Source organism: Apteryx mantelli, chromosome 2 (assembly GCF_036417845.1).
Source record: "Apteryx mantelli isolate bAptMan1 chromosome 2, bAptMan1.hap1, whole genome shotgun sequence".
Classification (NCBI taxonomy): domain Eukaryota; kingdom Metazoa; phylum Chordata; class Aves; order Apterygiformes; family Apterygidae; genus Apteryx; species Apteryx mantelli.
Window position 1 is genome coordinate 115578048 of NC_089979.1, and position 15268 is coordinate 115593315.

The following is a 15268-nucleotide window of genomic DNA, read 5'->3' on the forward strand; positions in this document are numbered from 1 at the left end:
GCGCGTAGTGGCCGCCGCCTCCGCAGCCCGGGGGGGACCGGATCCTCCGCCCCCTGCTTCCCCCCTCGCCCCGTGCCACCCGCCCTCGGGACGCTGAGGCCGAAGAGGAAGCGGCGGTTGGAGGTTTGTTTGGGGCGATGGCGGCGGCACCCGCGTCCCCCCGCGCCGCGAGGCGGCCGGCCGGCCGCCCCAGCCGGGCCCGGCCGCGGAGCCGTTTACCGTCTCGTCGCCCCGCGCCGCGGCCTGTTTGTGTGTGGCGGGGGGCCAGCCAGGCCCTGGCCGTGCGGCGGCCTCGCCTCGTCCCGCCCCGCCGGCGGGAGGCCCGCGGGGGCTCCGCGCCCGTCGTGCCCTCCTCTCCCCCCCCGCCCGCCTGGGCGCGGCTCCGCCGGCGGCCGCTGCGGCCCCAGGCCCCGCCGGACACCGGCGGAGACCCGCGAAGGGGAGGCGGGGGCGCCCTGGGGAAGGCGGCGAGGTGGTTGCTGCGGCCGCCTCGCCGCCCTTGGCCGGGGCCGGCTGCTGGAGCGCCAGAGCTGGGGAGAGCCCGGCCGGAGGAGGGGAGCGCGCCTGGCTGCCGGCGGTGCGGCGGCCGCCGGCGGGCCTGGCCCCCGCCGTGCGACGGTACTCGCGCAGCGGCCCCGCTTCCCTTCCTTAGGGTTGGCCGGGGAGCGTCTTGAGGAAGGAGGAGAGGGAAGTGGAGAAATGGGGGGACGGGACGGCACGCCTGGGTACCGGGAAGGGGAAGAGCGTGTTCCTCCTCTAGTACTATGCCGCGGGCTGGAGGGGACTGCGGAGTGCGTCCTGTGGTGGTGGGAGATTAGGGCTTCCAGCGTTGAGTTCTCCTCTTCGGCCCAGCACGTAGGGATGCTTGTAATGTGAATGTTTCTAGAGATGCCCGAAAGGGCGGATAGGATGTGGTCTTCCAGGAGAACAGCGCTGCAGTGGGCACTGCTGTTTCTTATAGTTGACCACCTTTTCTTGCCGATATGTCTAGATGTGTGTACGTATAGTATTAGGATCCATAGTGACTTGGGTAGGGGGTTCAGTATGCGTGGATTTGAAGATTAAAATAATTCGTGGTGAACTTTTATAGACTGAACATATGTGTAGTAGAGAATGCAAGATAGCTTTGAAATCAACCTTTTGCATGCATAAAACTTTCCAATATTCAGTATTTCTGTTATTAAAAACACTTACTATAGGGAATAGATACCTGCTGCTTTTGAAATAACTTTAGTTATGATTTAGAAATAGATTTGGGTAGCATTTAGCACCTGCATTTTTAGAGGTTTCCCTGCAAAACCATGGCGTGGTTTTTTTGCACTACTTCATGATCACAGTGGACCTGAATGGTATTCCCTCCTCCCCTTCAGTTTGTCAGTTTGTTTCAGAAACTCCAATGCCTGCCTACAGTGGAAATTTCTGTGAGTGACTGGAGTTCATCTAGGATTATTTCCACTTGAATTTTTTTAAGATGGTGCAGTTAGATCATTCAAATACCTTATCAACTTAGTTCAGTTTTTCTGAAGTGTATTAGGGGAAATAGATAATTTTCAATATTTCAGATACTCAGATAAATCATGTAACCTCACAATCTGGGCACAGGCATTGCACCTCTTATCTAATGATTTTTGCATGTGGAATAAAAAGGCCCAGTTATACAGGGTGCTGTGTAACTCTAGCATCTTTCAGGAACAGACCAAAAGTGAGGAAAGGACTTTACTGCTTATTTAGTTATTTTGACTAAATTTTGGACTTTTTTTTTTGAGGCATGCTTTTTAATTTTGGTCATGGGTTTGTGAAATTGACCAAAACTGGTGCAAATCTTAAAATGTCTTGTCCTTAATTTAGTAGCTGTTCCATTTTGAGAATAAATGGATGTGAATGAGGTACCCATTATATGACTCTAACCTTTCAGGAAATAACTTATGATTACTTAAGCTACACTAATTATTAGCCTAATTTTTTAATTTAGAGATGCTTGAATTTGTAGTTTAAATATTCGCTATGAAACAGTGTGATGATGTTCTAGGGAATGCTGTACACTTGTGAATTGAAATTGAAGTTGTTAAAGGAAAAAGACTCGCTTTACTAACATTCTAGAGTTCAGTGAAAATGCACTTGTTCTGTACATTCATGATATATGGCTGGACCTTATTAGAGACATCCATGGCTCACTTTTTTCAAAGGTTAATTTACCAGTGCAGGTCAATTCTTTCCACAAGACAGAAATGCCCTTGGGGATGGAAACTGTTCCTATGCTCTACTTGGAAGGCCAGGTGCCAGGTTAAGTTGTTGGTTTATCTTGTGCTAATTTTATTTCTGGGCAGGTTTTCCCTTTACTGTATAACTTCCTTTAGTAGCAGAAAAACAGGAAAAAAAACAGGTACTGAGGAGTGCACTGTGACCAAACATGTTGTTAGCCTGGAGTCTGACACTTCCAGTCTCTAGTTTCTGTCTAGTTTCAGGAAGGTCATCTACCTTGAAGTCGTAACTCCTGTCCCAAGCATAATATGTGTTGAAAAACTTCCTGTATGAAATGAAAAGTAATTTTCAAGATAAAAACAGTGTAGGAATAAGCTTGTCCTTTCTGAGTTTTTTGAGATTTCGTGTCATTGTCTTATCAGATATAATCTCCTTGATACCCTCAAGTTTCTGGATTCCAGTGTTTCAATGATAGCTTTGATGGCTTCAGAAAAGAGAAAAACTTCCAAGTCTGAAACTGCTTCATCAATTACTTATTTCTTTTTCACTACCAAAGAGGCAAATTTGATACATTACTTGGGAACGTAGAGCTTCCAACTCCTTTTTCTCCTTTATTTCCCATCTTTGAGATCTGTTGGCTAGGTGTATTGATTTAAATAATTGTTTTTAATCTTTCTTAGCATTTGTATACCCCCTTTCCTCATGCCGTGAGTTTGTATACACATTTTGAAACACATTGATTTGTAATTCAGCATAGCCTTAATACTAAACTTGGTACTTTTATTGATAGCTGGGAGGATCACTGTCTCTACACATTTGAATGCTTGTGTAGTTTGGCATATGGTCGTTCAGTTCTTAATTCTGACATTTTATTGTGTTAAAAATAGTGAATGACTCACTTCTGTAGACATGTTTTTACTTGTGATTTGTATGAAGCTGCGCTTGGATGGAAACTGGAATTTGATTAAAAGTGCACAAAAGTACCATTTAGAACTTTTTATTAGTTAAAACTTGCTTAAATGAGCTGGATATCCAGGCAAATAAGTCCCCCCCCTCAACAAAGTGGTTTATTGAAGTGTTAATCGTAGTTAGTTAAGTTAGTTTCAGAGGTGTTTAGATGGTTGAAGATGCGGATAGGAACCTGCCTGTGGAACTTTAATTAATGTCTTTGTTTCCCAGAATTTTATTGGAAGTTAGGCATCTAATCTGGCTTATTCAATAGGATCTTTAGAGGAACGTATTTCTTTTCCTACTATCACAATATCTAAGTTATCTAAGGAAATGCATGTCTACACATCTCTGTTCTGCCCTTCTTATTACTTGGAAAACTAAAGTAATTTTTTTTGTTTAAACCATAAAAAAGCTTAAGATGACTGTAGTTCAGTTGAAGATTATATTATATCTATGTCTTTCATATTTCCCTGCTATTCAGATAGGAAATAATCGATAATTTTTTTCACAACATAAATTGAAATATAGCACTAACACTTCCATGTATGTAGTGCAGTATGTATTTCTGTTTATAGAGTTATATCTCTGTTTATAAGTCTTTGTCTGACCTTAGAAGATAAATGGATTCAAGAAAGGCAATTAATAGCACTGTGCCATAACTCATTAACATTTGATGATTTGATATTTGGAATGGCCTATTTCAGATTTGAACTACATGTACCAGTGTTAAAGCCACCTCATTAAAATGACTTACTCTAAAAGGAATAATTATGTAAAACAAAACAAACCCTTTTATCCACTTGTGATTTAATGTTGTTCTCCAGCTTGATATGGAGTTACTTTGGATCACTGGGTAACATTTTGGTTCAGTTTGCAATCCAATACTGTTGTGGCCTTCCAGCTGCTCTCTACCAGCCCTACTTTCGATAGCAGTCTTTCAAGAAGTTACCCAGGACAAGGTGGCATAAGAGGTAGGTCATTCCAGTGGCACAGTAGTACTGAGGGAAAAGTCGTCTTCATAGAACTTGTATTCAGGGAGTATTTTTACTCTGTTAGCATCATATGCTGAACTGAAATTCTAATTTCAGCCATCTGTATCTTTTCATCCATAAATGACAAATATCTACTTCTGTGTAGTTGTTAGAACTACAGAAGACTGTTGATCTTTTCAAGTTCATAACACCATCAGTGCCACTGTTTTTCAATTAGTTGAGATTTAAGAGCTGTATGCCAACCAAGCATAGTGTGGTGGGTGACGTTAGATTGGGACTTGTGAGAACTGAGCCTCTTACAGTTCTCCTTTGGCAAGTCTGTGGCTTTGGACAAACTGCTTCTTATTTCAGTGGGTCAGTTTTTCAGCCTCTAAGGTGAGAGGGACATTGCCTTTAAAAATTGTCTTGAACTCTTCAGGGAGAGGTGTGAGAGAGTCAGGTAGTCTTGGATGACTTTCCGTGCACAAAATGATGTTAGTACACCACTTACCCTAATGTTTTGAACAAATTCACTTCTCTTTGTCAAATGTTATAGAAATAACAGTAACTTTAGAACAAAAATTCAGAGATCGTTGACAAATTGTTCTTCTAGGAGAATTTAGTATCATTCTAGTAGAAGGGAGCGGGATGGGACTCCTGGCTTCTGTGACAGATATGACATTTTATGTTCTTCAGCAAACAATTATCACTGTCAGCAAAACAGTATAGATGTAGAAAACAGGACCTGCGTACTTAACGTGTGCTTGTTCCTACCAACAGAAGACCTCCCTAATGCACAACATTGAAAAGAGACTCTTTCAGATTAACTGTAAGCCAAGGAGACCAGCTTTGTGAATTCACAGTTCAAAGGTGGTTCACATCCACATAAACGTTCTGCATCAAGACTCCTGTCATCTCAATCTTTTCTGTCACTGAGGGTCATACTCAAATGTTCCAGCTATTTATAGTAATTAATTTCACAGCTTCAACTTGTCTTCTGTTGGACAGGTCTGCTTTTTCACTTACCCACTGTCAGCCTCATGTTGCCAAAACTGTCTTTGCTCTTATTAGCAGGTGTATATCAATTTCTCCATGGGATCTTTTAGTTCTGTTAGTCAATGACTAAAACTCTGTATGTTGAAGTTTTTTTCCCTGTTTCTAAAGATTGATATTCTTTAAAATTACATTTAATATGAAGTTATGATATCAGTGACTTCTTAGATCTTACTAAGCTTTAAAAGAAGCGATACTGAAGTTCTGTCTGAACAAAGATTAATCCACCAGTTTGTTTTTCCTGGCTTAGAGTACAGTTTTAAGAATACAATGCTGTGGATAGACCCTGGATACCAGCAGAGCCATGAGCTATTTATTTCTATGGAGCTAACACACTTAGGAAGTCTGCGTGTCCTTGAAGCCATTTAAGGTTCAGTGCAAAATCTGTCAATGGATTAGGTTGCATGTTAAGCTGTTATCAGATAACCAGGATAGCAGTCAGTGAGGTAGAGATTGGATACGTATTAATTTGGTGAAAAGAAGCTGTGACTTGAAGAAAAAAAAAAAAGTAATTGCTTTAGATAAGCCAGTTCCTTGATGCACTTCTAGTTTTGTGACTTTGGTGTTTAACGGCACTTGAAACTCGGGTCTGTATGAGGGCAGGAATTTCATGCTAATAGATGTTATTACAGGAGACAGTAGTCTCTCCTTCTTCCCCTGCCCCAAAATATTAATGCCTTTTCTGTTTTTTTCTTAATTAACTGGCTTCACCTGAACAAACTGAACACTGATGGCTTTGATTATTTTGATTGTTCTCCAGTTAAACAACCAGTGAAAACTAAGAGTTTGAGTATGTGTGTATATTTTCTCTTTGTGTATATCTCATCACTGGAAAAAGAATTAGATCAGTGACACTAAATTAGTAGTAATTAAAATGGCATTAATTAAGCATATCTGCTTTAAGTGAGTGAGTTTAAAAGACAGCTGTCCTTGAATTGTGTTACAGGCAGGGCTCTATTGAAATAGCAGATCTTTGACATGGCTGGCAGGTATTTCTACAGTGTTCATCGTACACTAAATCGTGTAATTTTGCTTGGAACTTCAAGTATGTCATTTCAAATAAGATGGATTTCTGCATTCCCCATTCTTTGTGAACTACTGATGGTGACTTAGACATTAGACAGATACATCACTGGTTGTTCCTAAATTTGGGAATGCAAAAGAACAGTGCAACATTAAATAAATCTTGAAGTACTTGACAGATGTGGTACTCTGTCCTTTATGATAGTGATTTTATTGTCAAAACTCTCCCATTCTTAGTTATGTTTCTGTGTTCACATGTAAGGTAAGATAAAAACCTGACCCTTTTTTAAGAGAGGAAATGTCCAAACAAGAAAACAGACTTTGGTAGCTTGTGGTTGCTTTATAACCACTTTGTAAGTATTTTGACTGCTGCTATTCAATCACCCCTTTGCTGCTGTTATCTGTTTATTTTTTTTTTCTCCCACCTATAGTGGTAGCACTTGTCTGGCTGCATGGAAATTATTTGGAACAAAGGATAAAGTTGAATGTTAATAGATGAAGCCCTTCCGGAGAGAGCTGATGAAGCAAATAAGCTTTGGAAAGATAAATTGTCAGGTTTTTTAATCCTTAGCTCAGGTTCTGCTTGCTCTATAGTAAAATACCAGGGGTGATAGGTGGAATAAATAGGTTTTTGGAGATGTTGGGAGTTGAGCTAGAAAGTGATGGACTGTTTAGGAAACTGTATCTATTCTTAGAAGACCTCATATTGATAACATTAAGTAGACAAAAATGTATGGGCAATAAGAGCTGCTTAATATGGGAATGAAAAAAATGTGGCTAACTTATCAATGATTGAAGGAAATATACAGGTGAACTCAGTGGAAAACTGGGTAACTGCTGTAGTAGGAATAAAGTCTTTTCAAAACTTGTTTAAACTCTTCAGAGTTAGAAGCTGTGCTGATAGAAAAAAATATCTTAATTCATGGATCTAGGTCTTGATGGAATTCGTATATAAGCTCTTCTGCTTTGCACTTCTTTGGGATATTTTTATTGTTTAAATTTTTCTCTTTTCTCTACAAGGATTTCTGTGCCAGTACTTAAGTACTAATGTAGAAATAATTCTTTTAGGCAATCACTTTAAAAAAGGGTAACTATAAAAGGGAAAAAAATTTTTTGGAATAAGTACTAATGTGTAAACTAATTTTATTTTCCTGCTTTCAGTCACTCAAGTGCAGCCATTGATCACGAGATGTTACCACGAAATCTACCTCAGACTTTGCTTTTGCTCATTCATTTGCTGCATCATTATAAGTCTCAACAGGAACTCCGCAGACGCTCTTGAAAGTCTCTGAACAGATTGTAATATCACGTCAAAGCATGATGACCTAACAGTAGGTCAAAGTCTAAAACATTGATTCAGCAGTCCAAGATAAACTGCCTTTTGTTATCAGTATTGCTTCTGAAGGCTACAGACCTCCTGCCGTTTCTTCCCTGGTTACTTCAGAAACGTTCAACTGACCTTTTTCTGGCAGACAGATCTTGACTTTTCTCTCTGGTCCTGGAAACATTAATGGAATACAGTCATGTCTACCCAGGACGAGAGGCAGATAAACACCGAATATGCTGTATCCTTGCTGGAGCAGTTAAAATTGTTTTATGAACAGCAGTTGCTAACTGACATAGTATTGATTGTTGAGGGCACTGAATTCCCCTGCCATAAGATGGTTCTTGCAACATGTAGCTCGTATTTCAGGTAAGTATTCAAAGCAGTATCTATTAATTCAAGTAAACTATGATATCTGTTTTTGAGTGTAATATTACTTAATTGATTAACAGTTAATGTGTTGCAGAGCATTTTAGAGATCAATGAAGCAAGTAATAAAAATCTAAACCTTAATAGCAAGCATCAAAAGAGTAAAATAAATTTTATAGCATTTTGTGACTTACTCTGGATAAATATTGTAGTTTTCTACAAAAGTACAGAAAGAAATCACTTGTGACTGTTAGTTTTCTTTAGGGAGTTAATTGAGTCTGAATAATGTGTAAATTTCCAATTCTTCATACTTTTCTTTTTTCTAGAAGAAATTGATCTTTAGGTATTTGATCTTCTCTATTTTCCAAGATAGGGTAATTAGGTTATATTTTCTTGGCTATGGGAGTTCCATTGTGATTACTTTATCTGAAGTGTCTTAGCAGAAGCCTCTGCTAAGAGTAGGGATTGCTGTGCAAATTCATGGCTTTCTGTTCTGAATCATCTGTTTTTCTCTATTCAGCAAAGAAGCCAGAAACTCTGCTCTTGCCTGAGAGTCTTGCTGCAATGCAACAGTGGTGGTTTTTTTCCACTGAGATGCTGTTGCAATTTTTAATTCATTAGCTCGTTTTCCCAAGTGTCCTTTTTTTTTTTTCTTTTAAAAAGTTATGTTAATGAGATCTATCCATACTACTTTTTGCAGATAACTTGATAATGAGTCCTAGAAAATGAGGCATCATGGATTTTCAGTGATTAATCATTTGTGTTAGCATCACAGGAAAATTAATCTGCTTGCAGGGAAGGAATTGTAAAGCCTTGAAACCACTTTTGGTGACATTCATGGATATTTTATCTTCCTAATGCATTGTGAATTATAGCTTTTCTTTCCCAAAGAAGGTTTGCAAATTCTGTTTTCTTGCTGAGATGGTCTCTCCATACAGAACAGTGTTTCAAAGTGTTTTCTATATTTTGTCTACTTTCTTTTGTTAGAGTGTAACTCTTAATGCAACAAACTATTCAAGGGTTAATTAGATACTTTCACATAAATATTTGCCACTTTTTTTTTATGTTTGTCTTTTCTTTTTTTAATCTCAGATGAATCTGGTACAATTTTTAGCAACAAATAGCATATGATCACTAGATAGTGATTATTGGTGGTGGCCTGCAGATGACATAGTTCCAACAATCTGTACAGTAACAGCCACTGGAAATGTGATCAGACTTAGTGTGGGTGGCTAATCATAAAGCTGGAAAGCTGTCATGAGTCCATGGAGTGTGCTGCATTAGAATATGCAGTCAGATCGCTTATTCTTATGTATTTATTATTTATGGAATGGAGTTCTGGCACTGGTTAAAAGAAGTATCAAGCTTGTGGTTTTGACATGCTCTGTTTTTCTTCCCTGCTTTGGTTTACAAAAAGATGTTCAGTTTCCTAAATTTAGCTTTATTATGAAAAATTGATAGCCCTGAAGGAGACTTTGGGGGGGAAGGGAAGAATATCTCCTAGATTGATCCAGCATTGTGTATGAATATGGACAGCTTACCTTTTGTCTTTGTACTTGAGCACTGTGCTAGCAGCAGCTCAGCTCTGGCACATGCTGCTCAGCTGTGCCTAAGTGTGCAGTACAGCCAGATTCTGTAACAGCTGCCCCTTACTTTCTGTGAAGAGGAGAATCTCTCCAGGTACCCGTACTGTCTTGCTCACCTTCAGAAAGCTGCCTGGCAAGTTGAGACAAGATACTCACTTGGCCAGTCAATGACTCTTCCTAAAATGCCCTCGCCCTGAGTAAAGAAACTTAAAAGAATGCAGAGAGATAGGGCACTACTTCTTATTTTTATCAGGTGCTTTATGGTATGACTTTTTTGAAGGCGTGTATCCCCATGTCCCATTCACCTATGTAATAATTAGAGGCAGGACTACAGGGAGCACCCACCATCCTTTCTAACTCCTCTCTTACCTGGTTTCCTTAAAAAAAAAAAAAAAAAAAAAAAAAAAAAAAAAAAGCAAATTTTCAATATGACTGTTAATATTAAATTTGAATGCATATAAAACTCAAAATGAATTTCACCCATTTAAAAGAAAATATCAAGTACCCGATTTACAGTATCAGAATCCAGTTAGTTCTTAATTGTGTTGTGATTAGAAAGCAGAATGGGTGATAAGTATACAAAGCATTACAAAAAAAAACCCTTTCTTTTTAAGTTACCTTTCTACATTTCAGAAAGATGTAATAAGGATATTCAACGATTCTTTCAGAACAAGTCTGATACAGTTTTTTCTGACACTTGATTTTGTCTAGAAACTTGACATTTACTGCATATTGTTAAGAATGGTGTATAAGAAATGCTTGATGTAGTGTTAGTGCTTGTCCCTCTTTCTGGGCAGGCTTTTGCCTTCGCTTACAGCATGCCTTTTGATAAAACTAAACTGTTAGTTGTGTAAATCTGCTTCTTTTGTTTTAGAATCTAAGATCTGTCTGCATATGTCTAAGCAGTATTTTCTGAAGGAGGTTTCTTCCCTCGTATCATTACCTAACATAGCAAAGTTTGAAATTTCAATCATTACAGTTCTCTGCTGATTAACATAAAATAGTATGCATAAATATAAAATACTCCTATCGAAGGCACTGATGATACTTTTTGAATGTTCTATACAAATGCTATTTTAAATGCTAGATGGAAGCCTAAGGTAAATAACTACTCAACTCCTGTAAATACACAAGCAAAAAAGAATATCTTTTAGAGTAAAATCACTGAAGACTTACAGATGGTATTTAAGATTGCAGTGTTTATTATTGGTCCTTGTCTTAATATGTATATTTCTCTTCAGAGCCATGTTCATGAGCGGGCTGAGTGAAAGTAAACAAACACATGTACATCTGAGGAATGTGGATGCAGCCACTTTACAAATTATAATAACTTATGCATACACGGGTAACTTGGCAATAAGTGACAGCACGGTAGAACAGCTTTATGAAACTGCCTGCTTCTTACAGGTAGGAAGGTTTATTTTGAGTTTGAAATAACTGCTTCTAATTTCTAAACTAATTTTTATTTAATTTCTCTTAGACGCTCCTTGCTGTTTAGTTGTTTCAAAATACTCTTGTTCAGTTTGCTCAGTAGTGTGGACAGCACTCGCTTGGCAGATATATTTTGCACGTGTGTCCCTCCTGACTTTAAGGTCCTTTTGGAGGGTGGAAGTAAAACAGTGCACTCCTAACATTTAGATAATTATTTTCTCAAAGGGACATCATCATGAGATGTACTTAATCTGTATGATTCAGTTAAGTCACCCCTGTATTCTTGTGTGTGTGTAGTATTCCAGGCTTAAATTTGGTTGTTTACTTCTAAGTGTGGGTATTTTTACCTACTGCTGGTAAGCAAAGGAATAGATTGTATGCAGTAATACTTAATGTGTTTTTTTTCTTTGTGTTATAGGTAGAAGATGTGCTACAACGATGTAGAGAATACTTAATCAAAAAAATTAATGCAGAAAATTGTGTGCGTCTGTTAAGTTTTGCTGATCTCTTCAGCTGTGAAGAGTTAAAACAGAGTGCTAAAAGAATGGTAGAGCACAAGTTCACAGCTGTGTACCACCAGGAGGCTTTCATGCAACTGTCTCATGATCTACTGATAGATATTTTAAGCAGTGATAATTTGAATGTGGAAAAGGAGGAGACAGTTCGTGAAGCTGCTATGTTATGGCTGGAATACAACACAGAATCACGATCACAGTATTTGTCCTCTGTTCTTAGCCAAATTCGAATTGATGCACTTTCAGAAGTAACACAGAGAGCCTGGTTTCAAGGTTTACCGCCTAATGATAAATCAGTGGTGGTGCAAGGACTGTACAAATCTATGCCCAAGTTTTTCAAGCCCAGACTTGGTATGACTAAAGAGGAGATGATGATATTCATTGAAGCTGCTGCTGAAAACTCTGGTAGTCTTTATTCTTCTGTCTGTTACAGCCCACAGGCAGAAAAAGTTTACAAACTCTGCAACCCTCCTGCTGATTTGCATAAAGTTGGAACGCTCGTAACTCCTGATAATGATATCTATATAGCAGGTGGGCAAGTTCCTCTGAAAAACACAAAAACCAATCACAGTAAAAGCAGCAAACTCCAGGCTGCCTTCAGAACTGTGAATTGCTTTTACTGGTTTGATGCACAGCAAAACACCTGGTTTCCAAAGACGCCAATGCTCTTTGTTCGTATAAAGCCATCCCTGGTCTGCTGTGAAGGATACATCTATGCAATTGGAGGAGACAGTGTAGGAGGAGAACTCAACAGGAGAACTGTGGAAAGATACGATACTGAAAAAGATGAATGGACCATGGTAAGCCCATTGCCGTGTGCATGGCAATGGAGCACAGCAGTAGCAGTTCACAACTGCATTTATGTAATGGCACACAACTTGATGTATTGTTATTTTCCCAGGTCAGATGCTTGGGTAGAAATGGCTATGAGACAAACAAGTAGATGTTTTGCTTCAGCTGCCGCTTTTGGTGATAAAATATTCTATATTGGAGGATTGCATATTGCCAGCAATTCTGGTATAAGACTCCCAAGTAGTACTGTAGATGGGTCTTCCGTAACTGTGGAAATCTATGATGTGAATAAAAACGAATGGAGAATGGCAGCTAATATCCCTGCCAAGCGGTATTCTGACCCCTGTGTTAGAGCCGTTGTCATCTCTAATTCTTTATGCGTCTTTATACGAGAAACCCACATGAACGAGAGAGCAAAGTATGCTACCTATCAATATGACCTGGAACTTGATCGCTGGTTTCTAAGACAGCATATATCAGAACGTGTGCTGTGGGACTTGGGGAAAGACTTCCGGTGCACTGTAGGAAAGCTGTATCCATCTTGCCTTGAAGAGTCCCCGTGGAAACCTCCAACGTATCTCTTTTCACCAGATGGAGCTGATGAATTTGAGCTGGATGGGGAGATGGTTACTTTACCACCTGTATAGCTCCCAAATTAGACTGCACAACCAATTCTGTGCTCAGTTACCCTGAAAGAAATAGTCGTGAGAGAACAGGTCTGGAAATAGAAATGTTAAACCTGTCCTTCATGAGCTGTATTTTTATGCCCTACCTAACATTTGCAGCCATTCAGTATAAATCAGTGAAATGAGCAGATATGCTTCCATAATCTGAAATACTATTATCTGATAATTGAGAAATATATGTATATCACAAGCTTAAGCATCTGACTTGTCTAAAGAATTAATTTCTAGTTCTATAAAGTCTCAGTTCAGCAAATTAGCTTCAGAAAAGTAGTTACTGTTTCTAGGATAATAAGTCACAACTGTTCTGAAAGTATCTTCCAGTTATATTTGAACTACTTCTGGATATCCTACTTAAGTGCTAGTTATGTAATTGTCAGTGTGGCCTAATTAATGGACTGTGCTGCACTTAATACTAATATCCACGTTGGTATAGTAATGCCATTAAAAGAAAAAGAAACAAATCCCATGGATCTACCTGTGGTAGGAAGGGTAGATCTTCCATTGTATGGTAACATGCAGAGCAAAATGACTGCAGGTTCAGTCAAGCTGTATTATTAGGTGCATGTGTTCTATTTTCACTAACTTATACCTGTCTATTTAGAATACAGGTCTTCCAAGCAGCTGGTAGTTTACCAGGTGTGGACTTAAGTTGCTGGGCTTGCAATAGGAATTGTCAGCCCTCATAGTGCGGGTCTATGTGGAGCTTTAATCAGTAAATGTCTCCACATTCTGTATTACAGTATCATTGGCTCATGTATATTACCTCCTGCTGCTGATGTATTTTTCCATTGTAAAACAAAGTTTTAGTGTGGATTAACCAGGTCTTTATTTTCTGTTAATTTAATAACAAGCATTACTGTAGTGTGATTGTGTATAGATATCCCTTAGCTATCAGGTTTTTTACTTTTTGGGGGGGAGCAAACTGTTCAGGAATATCCTGTGCTCTGTGTGCAGGAGAGCAGATGACTAGTGCTGCTCTGGCATTAATCCCAGGAACCACTAGCAGTAGTGGGGCGCCGCCAATCTAACATGAACACAGGTGCTTCATGACAAACCTTACTAGCATGTTCAGCTGCATCATGTTCTGGCACTGTATTTTGAATGACATTAATTTATTAAAAAAGACTGAATCCAGCTGTGCTTGGGTGTGCTTTCTGGTTGAAGTTGATACAGTTATAGCCCCCTCCCCTACCCACCCAAATTGTAGAAAGTGGTTTGTTGAAGACCATTTCAAATAGTTCAGCTGCAAGAGGCTTGGAGACATGTCTGTTAGTTGCATGTGCTCGCTGGTTGGTCAAGAACTGGAAATTGAGCATACATGTCAAGCGGAGGATTATGTAGGACTGACTTACCCCAATAGCAAGATTTCTGTAACTCATTACTTCTCCAATCATGGGACAAATTCTGCTCTACTAAAAGTGGAGGGGAAGGAGCATTACAGGAAGTAATAGGGAGACTTTTACCTAAAATCAGAAGATAGGTCTCCTAGTTTCACCAGGAGTTTCACTAGTTGACTTCATGCTCAACTGCAAATTTATTTGCTTCATATTCCAGATAACTGAATTTTACTTAATTTATTATCCTAGTAAATACAACTGGAGCTTTTAACATGGAAGGCACATTTTTGCAGTTGGCTGTGGGAAAGGGACCTTAGACAGATTAGCAACCTGCCCTTTATAAAACTTCTCATACTTCGGCATTTTGCAGTGTAAGGATTTAAAATAATGAGGTAGTTCCAAGTGAGAAAAAGGCAAACTACTCATTTTTACAGGTGAATCACATGTTTGCATTCTCTGCTGCATCAAACTGTTTTTGACACCTGAATTGCTTAGATAAGAGCTGAGAAGTGACTCAGTGGATCCTTGGAAACTGGAAGTTGCCTGCCAGTGGTTCTGTTTATGTTGCTTTCCTGTGGTCTGGGACATCAGGCTGTGAACCTGTTCTGTTTAAGGGAGTACATGTTAGAAGAAAAGCAGCTGAACAGTGATGCTGCTTTGTAGTGCAAGTTGGAAAAATCACACACCTCAAGTAAAAGTATCAGTAGTGTCTTGGTAACTCCAGCTTGACTGGACTGCTGAACTAAGTGGGTCATCCTCACATTAGCTGACTTTATCAAGCTGCACCCAACAGCAGTAGGCTCTAGGTTACTCCTAAGTTCAAGTGTATATGATCCATAGCTAATGACAGCACACAGTAGCGTTGTTTTTGACAACTTTCAACTTGTTTGAATAGGAAGTAGCTGACCAACCTTATTTTTGGCAAGAAGCTATGCATGAGATCTTAAGTGTAGCAACTATAGGTCACAGTTGTCCTGCAGAACCGGAAAGGCAGACTATGCTTGATTTTATCCATTTAGGAGCATCCT

At 39.4% G+C, this 15268-nt stretch overlaps 1 protein-coding gene across 1 annotated transcript; it reads left to right on the forward strand.

Annotated features, from left to right (window-relative positions):
* On the forward strand, positions 1-14037 carry KBTBD2 (kelch repeat and BTB domain containing 2). Its single transcript, XM_067291279.1, has 4 exons — positions 1-123; positions 7362-7893; positions 10721-10886; positions 11329-14037. Exons 2-4 carry the CDS (start codon positions 7724-7726, stop codon positions 12862-12864), a joined length of 1872 nt encoding a protein of 623 aa, XP_067147380.1. The 5' UTR covers positions 1-123; positions 7362-7723; the 3' UTR covers positions 12865-14037.
* The last annotated feature ends 1231 nt before the right edge of the window (positions 14038-15268 follow it).